Genomic DNA, 15,096 nt, shown 5'->3' with positions numbered 1-15,096 from the left:
TAAATGAGTAAGATGTGAGCTTCCCAGAGGTTTTCAAGTGTTTGCCTAATGCCTTTTGTGGTACTTTGCCTTTCTGTGTGTGTAAGGTGGGATGATAGTGCAGCTCTGGTCTTATTTCTGAAAATTCTCTCTAGACCTTGTGTCACAGGATTTTCTGCACTTAGTAAAATGAGTTTGAGATTGACTTTCTGTGGTCATAGAAGATCAGATTGAACATTCCTTGTGACCAGTTTCATAAACAAGCTTTGGGCTAAACTTCTCAGTGTTAGGAATCAGTTTTTGAGAGATTTTGTCTAGTACACAGAAATCTTTTCCTGAATTTGTGTGTTAAATAATAAGTGCCTTCTCCTTTTTGTGATGTCCTGCTAATTGATAGAGAATTATTTCTCTGATAAGTGTGGTTTTTGTATACTTCATTGTCTGAGAATCATCATACTCTTTCTCAGCTAGAGAGATTTCTTGATGGCTGAGTTATAAGTGACATCTGCAGGAGGAGCACCATGCTGAATGCATCAGGAGCTGTGGGAAAGTTCTCTCTGCTGTGGTCTCTTCCTCTACGTTCTTAGAAGGTGGAGGATTTGCATAATTTTACATAAATAACTAAAGAAAGGTAAAATATGATAAATGACATTGGACCCACAGTTTAGTGTTGAAATGTTTAATGTTGAATTGAGAGAGAATGAATCTGTGTGGACAGGGGGCCAGGCCAGATTCCATGATGTAGGCAGATATAGTTGTAAAGGATTTGGAAGGTTGGAATAGGTGACAGGGAATTGGGAGCTTTGCAGCTGGGTAGAATGCGTTAGCTAAGGGGAGATAGTGGAAAACCATCAGACTTTTATTTGTGATATAATGTGTAGTCCGGTTTGTCTGCCATGTCTTGTACATGAAGAGGGGTAGGGAGCAGTAAGTCTAGGCAGGAGGGTGAGAGGATCTGTCAAGGAGGGCCTTGAATGCCTTCTATTGTGTATGAAGGGTGCCTCCCTTGTAGAAATTACAGAGCTTTTAGGAGACTTAGGAGAGGCTTGGGAATGATCCTAGCTTTACTGAAGCCAGGAATGATCCTAGCTTCATTGACGTGACCGGACTACCAGTCTCCAGTGTGCACTGGAGGAATGAGGCTGAGATGCAGTCACCAGTTGCAGTGTTGTCCCATCTGGGGTAAAGCGATGGGGAAGGGGAGGCAAGTGGAGGCTAGGAGAGAAACAGGAGCATTGGAAACCAGAACTTGCATCTGCTTGTATGGGGCGAGGGATTTGTGGAAGGTGGTTGAACTGAAAGAACTGGGAAAGTAGCAGTAAGCAAATACTGTTACAGCATGGAAGGGAAGTAAGATTAGGAAAAAGCGTTGTTTTATAAAGGAAGAGAATAAGATAAACTTTGAGAAGTCATGATTTTAAAAAGCACTTTTATCTATGGTATGTGTTCCTCATAAAAGTTCTGTAATATAAACAGGATGACTGTTATCTTTTTTTGTTGTTAAGATAAGGAAGTTGAGGCTCTGTCAGTTTGAAGTCTTGCCAGAGGTCATACGGCTGGTCACTTATGGAGTCAGTCGGGCCTCCCGTGTTCAGTGGTTCCCACTCCTCCAGCCCATCCTCCAGGCGCTCCTGCCGCAGTCATGGTCTCCCTTACCAGGAGTAGGAGTCTCTCCAGAGCATCCATTCAGACCATGGGCGACTCCTTCCAGAACTCTCCCAGACACCCCTCAGCTAGCAGGGAATGGCAACCCACTCCAGTGTTCTCGCCTGGAAAACCTCATGGACAGAGGAGCCTGGCGGGCTATAATCCATGGGTTTGCATGGAGTTGGACATGACTGAGCAACTAATACACAGACAATTTTAAGGAAACACTTAATGACCAGCTAACCTCATGGTCCAACCTTGCTGTCCTTCTTGGTCATCATCTGAAGTGCAGGTCTCTCCGATAGTCTGTCTGCTTTACACTTAGTCATCTCCAGACTCATTTGCTTTTGCATGACCCCATATCTAGATTCTTAAAGTTCTTTACTCTCCCCCCACTCACATCTTTTCAGTACCTGCTGAGGTCTGTGGAAAAATGCCAGAGACAGAGCTATACGTGAAGGAATAGCAAGGCCAGTCTGGCTGGAGTGGCCTTGGTGAGAGGGCAAATGCCAGGAGATTAGGTCAAAGTGAAGCAAGAAACAGGGTGTCTGCCTCCTGAAGGCCATAATAAGGAACTTGGACTTTATTCCAAAGTTTATTTGGGAAGCCATTGAGGCTTTTCATTATTGTTTTATATTCTGCTCTACTCATTTCTTAAAATAGAGAAATACAGTATGCCCTCTCAGTATTGAAATTTAAAAGGAAGAATATAAAGTTATTAAAAAATATTCAAAAACCTATAGCTTGCTTCCATTTTATAACTAGTTAAGGTAGAAAAAAAAGTGGAGGGGACAAAGAGCAGGGGCAGAGTAGACAGACTGATGGTGAGTCAGACGGAGAAGGAGTCTGCTCACGGGCGTGCTCCTCACTCTCACAGTCAGATGCTGAACTGTCTGGTAGCCACACAGGCCTTGGACAGTGTGTTCACTTGGTAGGTTCTCAGAATATTAGTTGAGTGATTGAATAAATGCTGGATGAAACTTGCTCACAAGTAGAAAACTAGCCATGTAACCATGTGTAGAAGAATCCATAGACAAGGCACCTTTAGAAGGATACATACGTGGCTATAGAGACAGACTCATTGGAGGGTTTTGATATCAGATTTGTTTCTAAAGAATCCCTCTAAAAGATCATTCTGGCTGTGTGTGGAGAAAGGCTTTAGGAGGCGGAGAAGAGGTTGGAGAATGTGATCCAGGGTAGAGATGTTGAACTCGGGTGATGACATTAGAGGGGCAGTTTGAAGGTAGGGCTCTCAGGACTTGTTTGTGTAGTGGTTGTGGGGCAACCAAGGATGACCCTGACGTTATGTGAGTGGTTGGCATTTACTGAGATGGGAAAGACTGAGAGGGGTGTGGTACATATTGTGTTCAGAGCACTGTTCTGGGCACGTAGTAGAAATGAACATAAGATAATTTTTTTTTCCAGATAGACTTAGAGATAATTATATAATAAAACTTCACTGTTCTTAATGTATAATTCAGTGAGTTTTTACAACCTCTTACAACATGGTCATAATCCTAAACGACCTGTATAACAGTCAAGAGTTAGCACAGATCCTTCTTAAAAATTTCCCCATGGCCCTTTTAGTCAGCTCTTTCCACATCTCCAGGCACTAACATCTACTGATCTATTGTCTGTGTTCTTACCGTTTTGCCTTTAAGAGAACTTTTAATCTGAAGAGAGGAATGTAAAAATGACCAATCGGGTAGGTTGTGGTAAATACTGTAGTTGTGTAGGCATGTTTGTGGAGTGAGGAAGGTTAATTACAAGTTTGGGGTGATCAGTTACGTTCTGACTTATTTAATTTACTTTCAAAACTAGAGAGAACTGTGTTTCCTAAGAGGAATATGAACAGCAGTGTTGTTTTCCCAGAGAGGCAGTGGACACTCCTGAAAAGTGATTACCTGTTTCATATGGTTCTTTCCTAAATAATTATATCCACACACTTTCTTTTCAGTGAATTTGGGCGGTTTGAAGGATCACATTAAGGAGATCCAGAGGTGTCGGCGTTTGATTCTTATTGCTTGTGGAACAAGTTACCATGCTGGTGTAGCAGTAAGTGGCTTCTTAAAATTTTAATTGTGTTATTTTGGTTATTAGAAAATATCTGCAGACAAATAGTACCTCCAGTAACATAGCATGTAGAACTATTTTTTGTTGTTGTTATTGTTAAAACATCATGTTTTCATGTTTTGATGACAAAAATCAAGAAGGTTGAGGAAAGGAATTTTAATAGCTACTTGGAATTACTTATCAATGGATCATCTGCTTTAGGAAGGTCCTTAGATATACAGGTGGACTGCCTGCAACTGACTTAACAAAAGGCAAAGAGTGGCAAGTTCTTGTGCCTTCCTGGCCTTGTGGTTCACACCGCATGCCTGCTTCTGTTAGAGCAGTTCCTGGGTTTTGTGTGTCATTGTTCACTTACCTCAGACAGGGGGATGGGGCAAGTGAACCTTAACAGGATTTTACCTAGTAAGCACATTTCTGCAGAGAAAGAACGTCTTCTTTTTTGATAGACTTGACTGTTGATTTTGGAAGCTGAAATTCTGTATCGAAGATGTGTGTTGGTTCTCAGTATGGAAATACAGGACTTTAACAGTCTTTCAGTCCAATAAATCAGATCCACATGTAGTTACACTGTAAAGAGACAGGTTATGTGCTATTAATATCAATTTCTATAAGTACAGAAAACCCTTACCCACTCAGTTTCTGCTTTAGGACTGATTTCCAAAGTTCATGACAGTAATTTTTTAATTTGCTGGGGCATTAATATTACTTATCTACAATCATGGGAACCATTCATTTGATGAGTGAGTAAACCCAGCCCTTGCCTCTCAGTAGGCTTTGTTCTCCCTCTTTCCCTCCTTCCCCACTTCCCCTAAATTACATGGTCCTAAAAAGGAAAATCTGTGCAGTTTTGAAGGGAAGAGTTGTAAGAAAGTAATTGTTTTGAGCATTAGAAATAAAAAGAATGAACTAAAGACATTAGTGTAAATTAAGGGATTGGTTAATTTAGTGGTGCCTTAGATCTGTTACTGAATGAACCCTCTATTCAGAAATTAAAAATTGATTAAATGTTTCATCTAATGCTAAGCCTGTATTGTGGGGCATAAATTATATATATGCTGTGTTAGAATTCTCTGATTTGAAAAGATGTATGGTCTTCTTTTGCTTTGTTTGGTTTTTTTGGAGACTATTCAGTTCAGTTCAGTTCAGTTGTTCAGTCGTGTCTGACTCTTTGCGACCCCATGAATTGCAGCACGCCAGGCCTCCCTGTCCATCACCAACTCCCGGAGTTCACTCAGACTCACGTCCATTGAGTCAGTGATGCCATCCAGCCATCTCATCCTCTGTCATCCCCTTATCCTCCTGCCCCCAATCCCTCCCAGCATCAGAGTCTTTTCCAGTGAGTCAACTCTTCACATGAGGTGGCCAAAGTACTGGAGTTTCAGCTTTAGCATCATTCCTTCCAAAGAAATCCCAGGGCTGATCTCCTTCAGAATGGACTGGTTGGATCTCCTTGCAGTCCAAGGGACTCTCAAGAGTCTTCTCCAACACCACAGTTCAAAAGCATCAGTTCTTGGGCGCTCAGCCTTCTTCACAGTCCAACTCGCAATCCATCATGACCACAGGAAAAACCATAGCCTTGACCAGACGAACCTTTGTTGGCAAAGTAATGTCTCTGCTTTTGAATATGCTATCTAGGTTGGTCATAACTTTCCTTCCAAGGAGTAAGTGTCTTTTAATTTCATGGCTGCAGTCACCATCTGCAGTGATTTTGGAGCCCAAAAAAATAAAGTCTGACACTGTTTCCACTGTTTCCCCATCTATTTCCCATGAAGTGATGGGACCGGATGCCATGATCTTCGTTTTCTGAATGTTGAGCTTTAAGCCAACTTTTTCACTCTCCTCTTTCACTTTCATCAAGAGGCTTTTTAGTTCCTCTTCACTTTCTGCCATAAGGGTGGTGTCATCTGCATATCTGAGGTTACTGATATTTCCCCCGGCAATCTTGATTCCAGCTTGTGCTTCTTCCAGTCCAGCGTTTCTCATGATGTACTCTGCATAGAAGTTAAATAAGCAGGGTGACAATATACAGCCTTGACGTATACTCCTTTTCCTATTTGGAACCGGTCTGTTGTTCCATATCCAGTTCTAACTGTTGCTTCCTGACCTGCATACAAATATTAAAAATCTCGTGTGGTGGGATTTCCCTGGTAGTTCATAGGTTATAACTCTAGGCTTCCACTGCTGGGGGCACAAGTTTGATCCCTGGTCAGAGCACGAAGATGCCGCATGCTGCACCACTGCAAACCTCAGCCACCCCCGCAAAAAAAAAGTGATTCCAGTGTGGTTTAGGATACAAAAGTGTCATTGAATTAATCATATCTAGTTATCTACTGCCTACTCTTCCCTCCATACTGCAGTTTGAAAATAGTGAGCTTTCTTAAATAAGATTTCTGAAGTATATTGACTTTTTTTGAGAAAATGCATTCTTAATGAATACATAGTATTTTGAAGTGTTTAATTTTTCATTTGGTATTTCTGCATCTGTTGTCTCATTTGAAATCTCTTACTGATCTGGTATTATATGAATTGTCATTTAAAACTTAGGAATTGGGAAGGTAGAGTTAATACGCAAGCTAACTCAGAACAGTGCTTTTTCCACTACTCAAAACATTTTATATGTGTGGGTGTATTTGCTTATAAGAACACATGCATTTATTATTGTTTAAAGAGACTTGTGCTGAAATGTTAACAGTGCTTATCCCCTGGGTGGTGGGATTTCGTTGTTTTTTTTTTTTTTTTAATGCTTTAATCTTTGTTGTTTGTATTTTCTAACATTGCTTACATATCATTTTTATAATCAGAAAAAGTGAAAACTATACATTGAGTCTAAAGTATTCCAGTGAAAAAGAGTATTTGAAGTACAGTTGTCTGACCAAGGCATCTTTTTCCTCTGCAGACACGTCAAGTTCTGGAAGAACTGACTGAGTTGCCTGTTATGGTGGAGCTTGCCAGTGACTTCCTAGATAGAAACACCCCAGTTTTTCGAGATGATGTTTGCTTTTTCATTAGTCAGTCAGGTATGCTAATTTTAAAGACTTAAAAGGAAAGTCATTCTTTCTAACAAGTACAGCATATATCAGCAAAACTGATATTTAAAGATAAACTAGTATTTGCTGGTAACTTGACAATTAACAGATTTATTTTGATATTATCTTAATGAGTTGATAAAGGCAACACATTTTACACTCAAAAGAGCTGAAGTTTTAAAGACAAAGAAGAAAAGGAGATCCTAAGAAGTAGGATCCTGTTATTAAAAGCTTTATAATTTTATCCTTTTAAGTACATGTTTTAAATTTTATTTAAAACAAATGAGGGGGAAGGCAGGGGAGGGATGAATTGGGAATTGGGGATTAACAGATATATACTACTATATATAAAATAGATAAACAAGCACAGGGAGCTATATTCAATATCTTATAATAACCCATAATGAACAAGAATCTGAAAAACATATATATAACTGAATCACTTTGGTGTATGCCTGAAAAGTAATAAAGCAAATGATATTGTTGAAAGAGTCGTCAGTTTTCTGTTTTTGCATCTGTGGAAGAGCAAATGTTCACTGCTCTGTCTGTTACTATTGTCTTCTTTCTTATCCAGGAGAGACAGCAGATACCTTGATGGGACTTCGGTACTGTAAGGAGAGAGGAGCTTTAACTGTGGGGATCACAAACACAGTCGGCAGTTCCATATCGAGAGAGACAGACTGTGGAGTTCATATCAATGCTGGGCCTGAGATTGGTGTGGCCAGCACAAAAGTAAGTTCTTGACTTAATTCTCATGTGATAATTTAATCATAGTGTTGGTGAAATAGACTAATCTGTATCTTCTATTTCATTTCTTAGCAATTGTACAATTCATATAGTTAACTAGTCATTGTAATTATCCTAAGACTTAAGGGTCAAAAATAGGTAAAAACACTTGTCATCTCCCTTCCTCACGCTCATCTTAAGAGCTTAAAAGGGACAAAGGTATATAATGTAAGTTCATTTTGCCTGAGTCTCTGCTGGCTCTCTCCATTCAGCATTTATATTACTCCCGCCCTGGGGGGTAGGATGTGTGGTAAGTATAACAGCTTCTTCTTTGAGTATAGTAGGGAATTAGAAAAATAACAGAAACATCCAGTTTAATTCTAATAATTTTTGACATCTTTATTTACGTATTTATACTGTCCTAATAAATGTGCCAAAATATGCACATTACCTTTGAAGGTTTGTAAAGAGAAATACACTTTTAGTATAAAACTTGGTGATATTAAAAAAAGAGTAATATATGACACTGTTTTTTCTTTTTCTTTTTGTTTTTTTTTTGTTTTTTCTTTAAATATACCATACATTTGTGGAGATTTAAAAGCACCTTTATTTTTGTTGAGGCCTAGTGAGACTACTTTGCTCTTTGAAATTAGGGTATGCATAATTTTAGTACTAGTAATAAAAATAGGAATCTTAGGAAGTTATATAAATGCAGGAAATGTTCTCCACACATGTATTATTCTTTGTGACTTCAAAATTTCAGTTTCTTGTCTGTTGTTCTGCTTAATCTAATATTTATTGCTGATTGTTGAATAAGATGCTTAGGTATTGGTGGATTTATGTTAAAGATGTGTATAGTATGATGTTAACATATATAAATAACATTTGGATTCTTTTTTTCATTTAAAGAACCCCATGGAGAGTTGTTTTGTGGAAAAGTTACAATTTTCAAGTAAACACTCCAAGTGAGGTTTTTGTTTCTTGGTTACTTCGATATTGCTAACACTATAGTTTACAGAAAACTGAAGTCTGAATTTTCTCCATGTGGTAATTAAAACATGTAGGATATTTGTTCTTGGGTTTCTGTTCTGTGCCTGAATGAATAAACAGCCTCCCTCAGCAGCAGTTTGTGGATTCTTGGAAAGTGTCCAGACAGACAGCTTTTGATCAGGGGTTAGAATCCCAGACCCTTCATTCAGACACATTTGAAGCAAAGGCTTCAGCGTGGCATGTGTGGCATGTGGGATCATAGCAGTGAACAGGAGCTGTTGATTTATCTTTTTATTGAATCTTTGTTAACTATGAACTGCCAGGAGAAATAGATTTTTTTTTTGGATTTCTAATTCATTCATTCATGAAAAGATAATTTTCCTCTGTGTTTTATTACAATTTTCAAACTTATTAGCAGAATTAAAAGAATTTTGCATTTAACACCCCTATACCCATCACTTAGATTCTTCTGTTAACTTTTTTCTACAGCTTTACTGAGGTATAATTTTCATATCATAGTATTCACAAATTTTAAGTTATACTTTTAGTAAATTTGGCTGTTTATCACCATAGCCTAATTTTAGAAGACTTAATTACTTGAAAAAGTTCCTTTGTGCCTAGTCAATTTCCACTTCTATCCCTCAGCCTCAGCTTCAGGCAAGTATTACTTTCTCTTGCTATATTATTTCATATTTAATTTTATAGAAATTTCTTATAAATGGAATTGTAATAATACATGTCTTTTGTATCTGGCTTCTTGCATTTAATGTGAGGCTTTGAAATTTATTCATGTTTTTTTTTTATTTTTATTTTTTTTAATTTAATTTTATTTTTTAACTTTACAATATTGTATTGGTTTTGCCATATATCAAAATGAATCCGCCACAGGTATACATGTGTTCCCCATCCTGAACCCTCCTCCCTCCTCCCTCCCCATACCATCCCTCTGGGTCGTCCCAGTGCACCAGCCCCAAGCATCCAGTATCGTGCATCGAACCTGGACTGGCGACTCGTTTCACATATAATATTATACATGTTTCAGTGCCATTCTCCCAAATCATCCCACCCTCTCCCTCCCCCACAGAGTCCAAAAGACTGTTCTATACATCAGTGTCTCTTTTGCCGTCTCGTATACAGGGTTATTGTTACCATCTTTCTAAATTCCATATATATGCGTTAGTATACTGTATTGGTGTTTTTCTTTCTGGCTTACTTCACTCTGTATAATAGGCTCCAGTTTCATCCACCTCATTAGAACTGATTCAAATGTAATCTTTTTAATGGCTGAGTAATACTCCATTGTGTATATGTACCACAGCTTTCTTATCCATTCATCTGCTGATGGGCATCTAGGTTGCTTCCATGTCCTGGCTATTATAAACAGTGCTGCGATGAACATTGGGGTACATGTGTCTCTTTCAATTCTGGTTTTCTCGGTGTGTATGCCGAGCAGTGGGATTGCTGGGTCATAAGGCAGTTCTATTTCCAGTTTTTTAAGGAATCTCCACACTGTTCTCTATAGTGGCTGTACTAGTTTGCATTCCCACCAACAGTGTAAGAGGGTTCCCTTTTCTCCACACCCTCTCCAGCATTTATTGCTTGTAGACTTTTGGATCACAGCCATTCTGACTGGCGTGAAATGGTACCTTATAGTGGTTTTGATTTGCATTTCTCTGATAATGAGTGATGTTGAGCATCTTTTCATGTGTTTGTTAGCCATCTGTATGTCTTCTTTGGAGAAATGTCTATTTAGTTCTTTGGCCCATTTTTTGATTGGGTCATTTATTTTTCTGGAATTGAGCTGTAGGAGTTGCTTGTATATTTTTGAGATTAGTTGTTTGTTAGTTGCTTCATTTGCCATTTTTTTTTTTTAATGTCAGTAGCTTTTTTTTTTTTTTTTTTTGGCAAGTCATTTTCTAAAATCTTTTTGTTTTGAAATAACTATAGATTTATAGGAAGTTGCAAAGATAATAGAGAAGTCCAGGTACTCTTCACCCAGTTTTCCCTGGTAGTTGCATCTTGTATAGGAAAATAAGCATCTCTTTATAGTATGTACTTCAATTTCTTTAAAAAAATGACTCCCTGAAAATATAGTATTATGACAGTTTAGTCTTAGTTTAATTTTTCTTGAATTCACTAAAAGCTCCAGGCCAATTATCACTGAAGAACATAGACAAAAAAATCAACAAGATACTAGCTAAGTGAATTCAATAATACATTAAAAGAATCATACACCAGGATCAGTTGGGTTTACCCCAAGGAGGCAAGGATTTTTCAGTATCTACAAGTCAATCAGTGTGACACACCACATTAACAAATTGAAGAATAAAAACCATATGATCATCTCAGTAGATGCAAAAAAAGCTTTTGATGAAATTCAGTATCCGTTTATGAAAATGCTCTCTGGAAAGTGGGCATAGACAGACTCTGCTGCTGCTGCTAAGTTGCTTCAGTCGTGTCCGACTCTGCGCGACCCCATAGACAGCAGCCCAGCAGGCTCCGCCATCCCTGGGATTCTCCAGGCAAGAACACTGGAGTGGGTTGCCATTTCCTTCTCCACCTCAACATAATAAAGATCATATGTGAGAAACCCATAGATAACAGCATACTCAATGGTGCAAAACTGAAGGCATTTCCTCTAAGATCAGGAAGAGACAAAGATGCCCGCTATCACCATTTTTATTCATCACAGTATTGAAACCCTAGTCATAGCAATCAAACCAGAAAAAGAAATAAAAGGACTATAAATTGAAAGAAGTAAGACTGTCACTGTTTGCAGATGAAATAATATGATGCATAGAATATCCTAGGGATATCACTAGAAAACCACTAGAGCTCATCAGTGAATTTAGCAAAGTTGCAGAGTACAAAACTAATACACAGAAATCTGTTCCATTTCCAAACACTAACTATGAGCTATCAGGAAAAGAAATTAAGGAAATAATCCCATTTACTATTGCTTCAAAAAGAATAAGATGCCTAGAAATAAGTATACCTAAGGAGGGGAAAAGACCTGTACTCTGAAAACTATAACAGAGTGATGAAAAAAAATTGAAGATTACACAAGTGGATGGAAATACATTGTGTTCTTGGATTAGAAGAATTAATATTGCTAAAATGAACAACTGCCCAAGGCAATCTACAGATTGAATGCAGAGCCTTTCAAAATACCAATGCTATTTTTCACAGAACTAGAGCAAGTAATTTAAAAATTTGTGTAAAAACACAAAAGACCTTGAATAGATAAAACAGTCTTGAGAAAGAAGAACAGAGCTGGAGGAATCATGCTCCCTGACATCAAACTATGCTACAAAGCTATAGTAATCAAAACAATATGGTACTGGTACAAAAACAGACACTTAGATCAATGGAATGGAATAGCAAGCCCAGAAATAAACCCATGCACTTAAGTTCAATTAACCTATGACAAAGGAAGCAAGAATATACAGTAAAGTCAATCTTTTCAATAAGTGGTACTGGGGAAACAAGATGGTTACATGCAAAAGAATGGAGTTAGAATGTTCTCTAACACCATATACAAAACTAAACTAAAAGTGGATTAAAGAAAGAGTTAAATGTGAGACCAGAAATCATAAAATTTCTAGAAGCAAACCTAGGTAGAACACTCTTTGACTTACATTGCAGTAACTTTTTTTGTATCCTTCTTCTAAAATAATGGAAACAAAAGCACAAGTAAATAAATGGGACCTAATTATACTTAAAAGCTTTTGCACAGCAAAGGAAACCATCAGCAAAACAAAAAGACAACCTGCTTAATGGGAAAAATATTTACAAATGATATGACCAATGAAGGACTAATATCAAAAATAATCAGCTCACTCGTATCAGAATGGCTATCATCAAAAAGGGCACAAATAACGAATGTTGGTGAGGATATAGAGAAAAGAGAATCCTCATACATTGTTGGTAGGAATGTAAATTGATACAGTCACTGTGGAAAACAGTATGGAGAATCTTCAAAAAATTAAAAACAATTATCAGATGATCCAGCAACTTCTCTTCTGAGTGTATATCCAAAGAAAATAAAAAATACTAATTCGAAAAAATACATGGACCCCAGTGTTCATAACAGCATTATTTACAGTTGCCAACTTATGAAAGCAGCCTGTGTCCATCAACAGATGAATGGATAAAAAAGATATGTATATAAATCACTTCTTTTTTATCCATTCACCTATAAACACACACACCCACACACACAGTGGGATACTACTTAGCCATTAAAAATGAATGAAATTTTGCCATTTGAAATAACATGAGTGGACTTGGAGGATATTATGCTAAATGAAATAAATCGAAGATAAATAATATATTGTGTCACCTATATGTGGAATCTAAAAAATACAGCAAACGAGTGAGTATAACAAAAAAGAAGCAGAGTCACAGATTTAGAGATCTAGTAGTTACTAGTGGGAACAGGAAAGAGGAGAGGAGCAATATAGAGGTAGAGAATGAAAAGGTACAAGCTATTATGTGTAAAATACACTACAAAGTATAATATAGGAACTATATCCATTATTTTATAATAACTATAAATCAAGTATAATCTTGAAAAATTATGAATCACTATTTTGTACTCCTGTAGCTTATGTAATATGATACATTAAGTATTACTTCAATAAAAATAAGTTTTAAAATATACAGAAATCTTTCTCTGTAAGCTGACAGTGGCTACTTAGAAATGTATGGGTGTGTGTGTTTGGAGAGGGGATTCTATTTTTTTAACAACTATGTGTTAGTCGCTCAGTCGTGTCTGACTCTTTGTAACCCCATGGACTGTAGCCTGCCAGGCTCCTTTGTCCATGGGATTCTCCAGGCAAGAGTACTGGAGTGGGTTGCCATTTCCTTCTCCAGGGGATCTTTCCAACCCAGGGATCAAACCCGGGTCTCCTGCATTGCGTGCAGATTCTTTACCATCTGAGCCATCAGGGAAGCTATAAAAATACTTAAAAATAACTCTACCAAGAAATGTGTAAGATATTCATAAATATTTGTCAAACAGATGAAAACTATATAACCTTTTTTTTTTTTTAATTGGCTTTGCTGTGGCTCGGTGGTGAAGAATCCACCTGCCAGTGCAGGAGATGCGAGTTCAAGCCCTGGGTTGGGAAGATCCCCTGGAGTAGGAAATGGCAACCCACTCCAGTATTCTTGCCTGGGTAATCCCATGGACAAAGAAGCTTTGGTGTGGGCTATAGTCCCCGGGGTTGCAAAAGTCAGACATGACTAAGCAACTAAACAACAACAACATATAACTTTATAGACTTTTAAATTCCTAACAGATTGATAGAAACCATGTTTCTGGATGGGACGATTGTTTTGTAAATAAACTAAACATGTGAGGCAGGATCTGTATTCTGTGACATAGCTCTAGTATATCAGAGAACTTAGGCTATAGGAAGTGTCTAAGGAAAAAAACAGAAAGGGACAATGGAACCAACAGAATTAAGAATATTTAATAATACTTAATCGATGTTAGGGTGGAAGGACTGTTTACGCTAGAAAGTATGACCTAAAGTTAAAAAATTAAAACTTTTGTGTCAATAAACACTATTGTAAAAGATTAGCCTAAACTGGGAAAATGTATTTGAAATTTAACGAGATCTTTCAAGACCAACTGAAAAGAAAATAAACCAAGTCAAAAAAAAAGCAAGTGAAGAATAATGAAATTAATTTTCAACAGATAAAATGACTGACAAACATGAAAAATAATCTTAATTTTTTGAATTCAAGGGCTGTATGATGAAGTAGTAGTGAGAGTCTATTGTCCAGCTGTCTGGTAAAAGTTTGTTAAAAGGATAATTCTCCACATTGCAAAGAATGTGGTAAAATAGGCATATCTCATATTCATGTACAGCTAACAGGAATGAAGAGGGTCTGGGCACTGTGATTGCAGGTCTTTAAGATATTCACAATCCTGTAACCTCAGTGGAAATTTTTTGTTTATTTTCATCTTTTTTTTTTTAAGTTAATTCCAAGTTCTTAAAATGCAGTGCAGCTAATTCTGCGCATTCTTGTGCTCTTTCAGGCATATACCAGCCAGTTTGTATCTCTTGTGATGTTTGCTCTTATGATGTGTGATGACAGGATCTCCATGCAGGAGAGACGCAAAGAGATCATGCTTGGATTGAAGCGGCTGCCCGGTATGAAGACTCGTACACACACAGTAGTTACTGTCTGCGGGAGTGGGGGATGGGTGAAGCTGTGGCTTGTACCGATTTAGTCAGTAGTATCTTTTTACTTTGTACCTGTTCATTTAAAAACCCCACACTGATAGCACAGAAGATTAGAAACATTGGTGTTTTACCGATTGTTACCCATATGGGCTGGAAGAAGCACAAGCTGGAATCAAGATTGCTGGGAGAAATATCAATCACCTCAGATATGCAGATGACACCACCCTTATGGCAGAAAGTGAAGAGGAACTCAAAAGCCTCTTGATGAAAGTGAAAGTGGAGAGTGAAAAAGTTGGCTTAAATCTCAACATTCAGGAAACAAAGATTATGGCATCTGGTCCCATCACTTCATAGGAAATAGATGGGGAAACAGTGGAAACAGTGTCAGACTTTATTTTTTTGGGCTCCAAAATCACTGCAGATGGTGATTGCAGCCATGAAATTAAAAGATGCTTACT

At 37.7% G+C, this 15,096-nt stretch overlaps 1 protein-coding gene across 3 annotated transcripts in view; it reads left to right on the top strand.

Moving 5' to 3' along the window:
• Positions 1-15,096, top strand: part of GFPT1 (glutamine--fructose-6-phosphate transaminase 1) — a 64,535-nt gene that overhangs the window by 39,100 nt on the left and 10,339 nt on the right. For all 3 annotated transcript variants that reach the window (XM_006049073.3, XM_006049072.3, XM_044926080.1), the window contains 4 exons: positions 3,584-3,681; positions 6,596-6,716; positions 7,300-7,457; positions 14,491-14,605. In XM_006049073.3, coding sequence (XP_006049135.1) covers positions 3,584-3,681; positions 6,596-6,716; positions 7,300-7,457; positions 14,491-14,605 — 492 coding nt within the window. The remainder of the gene's footprint in view (positions 1-3,583; positions 3,682-6,595; positions 6,717-7,299; positions 7,458-14,490; positions 14,606-15,096) is intronic.

This window comes from Bubalus bubalis, chromosome 12 (genome assembly GCF_019923935.1).
Source record: "Bubalus bubalis isolate 160015118507 breed Murrah chromosome 12, NDDB_SH_1, whole genome shotgun sequence".
Lineage (NCBI taxonomy): Eukaryota > Metazoa > Chordata > Mammalia > Artiodactyla > Bovidae > Bubalus > Bubalus bubalis.
This window is presented reverse-complemented; position numbering and strand designations above follow the sequence as displayed.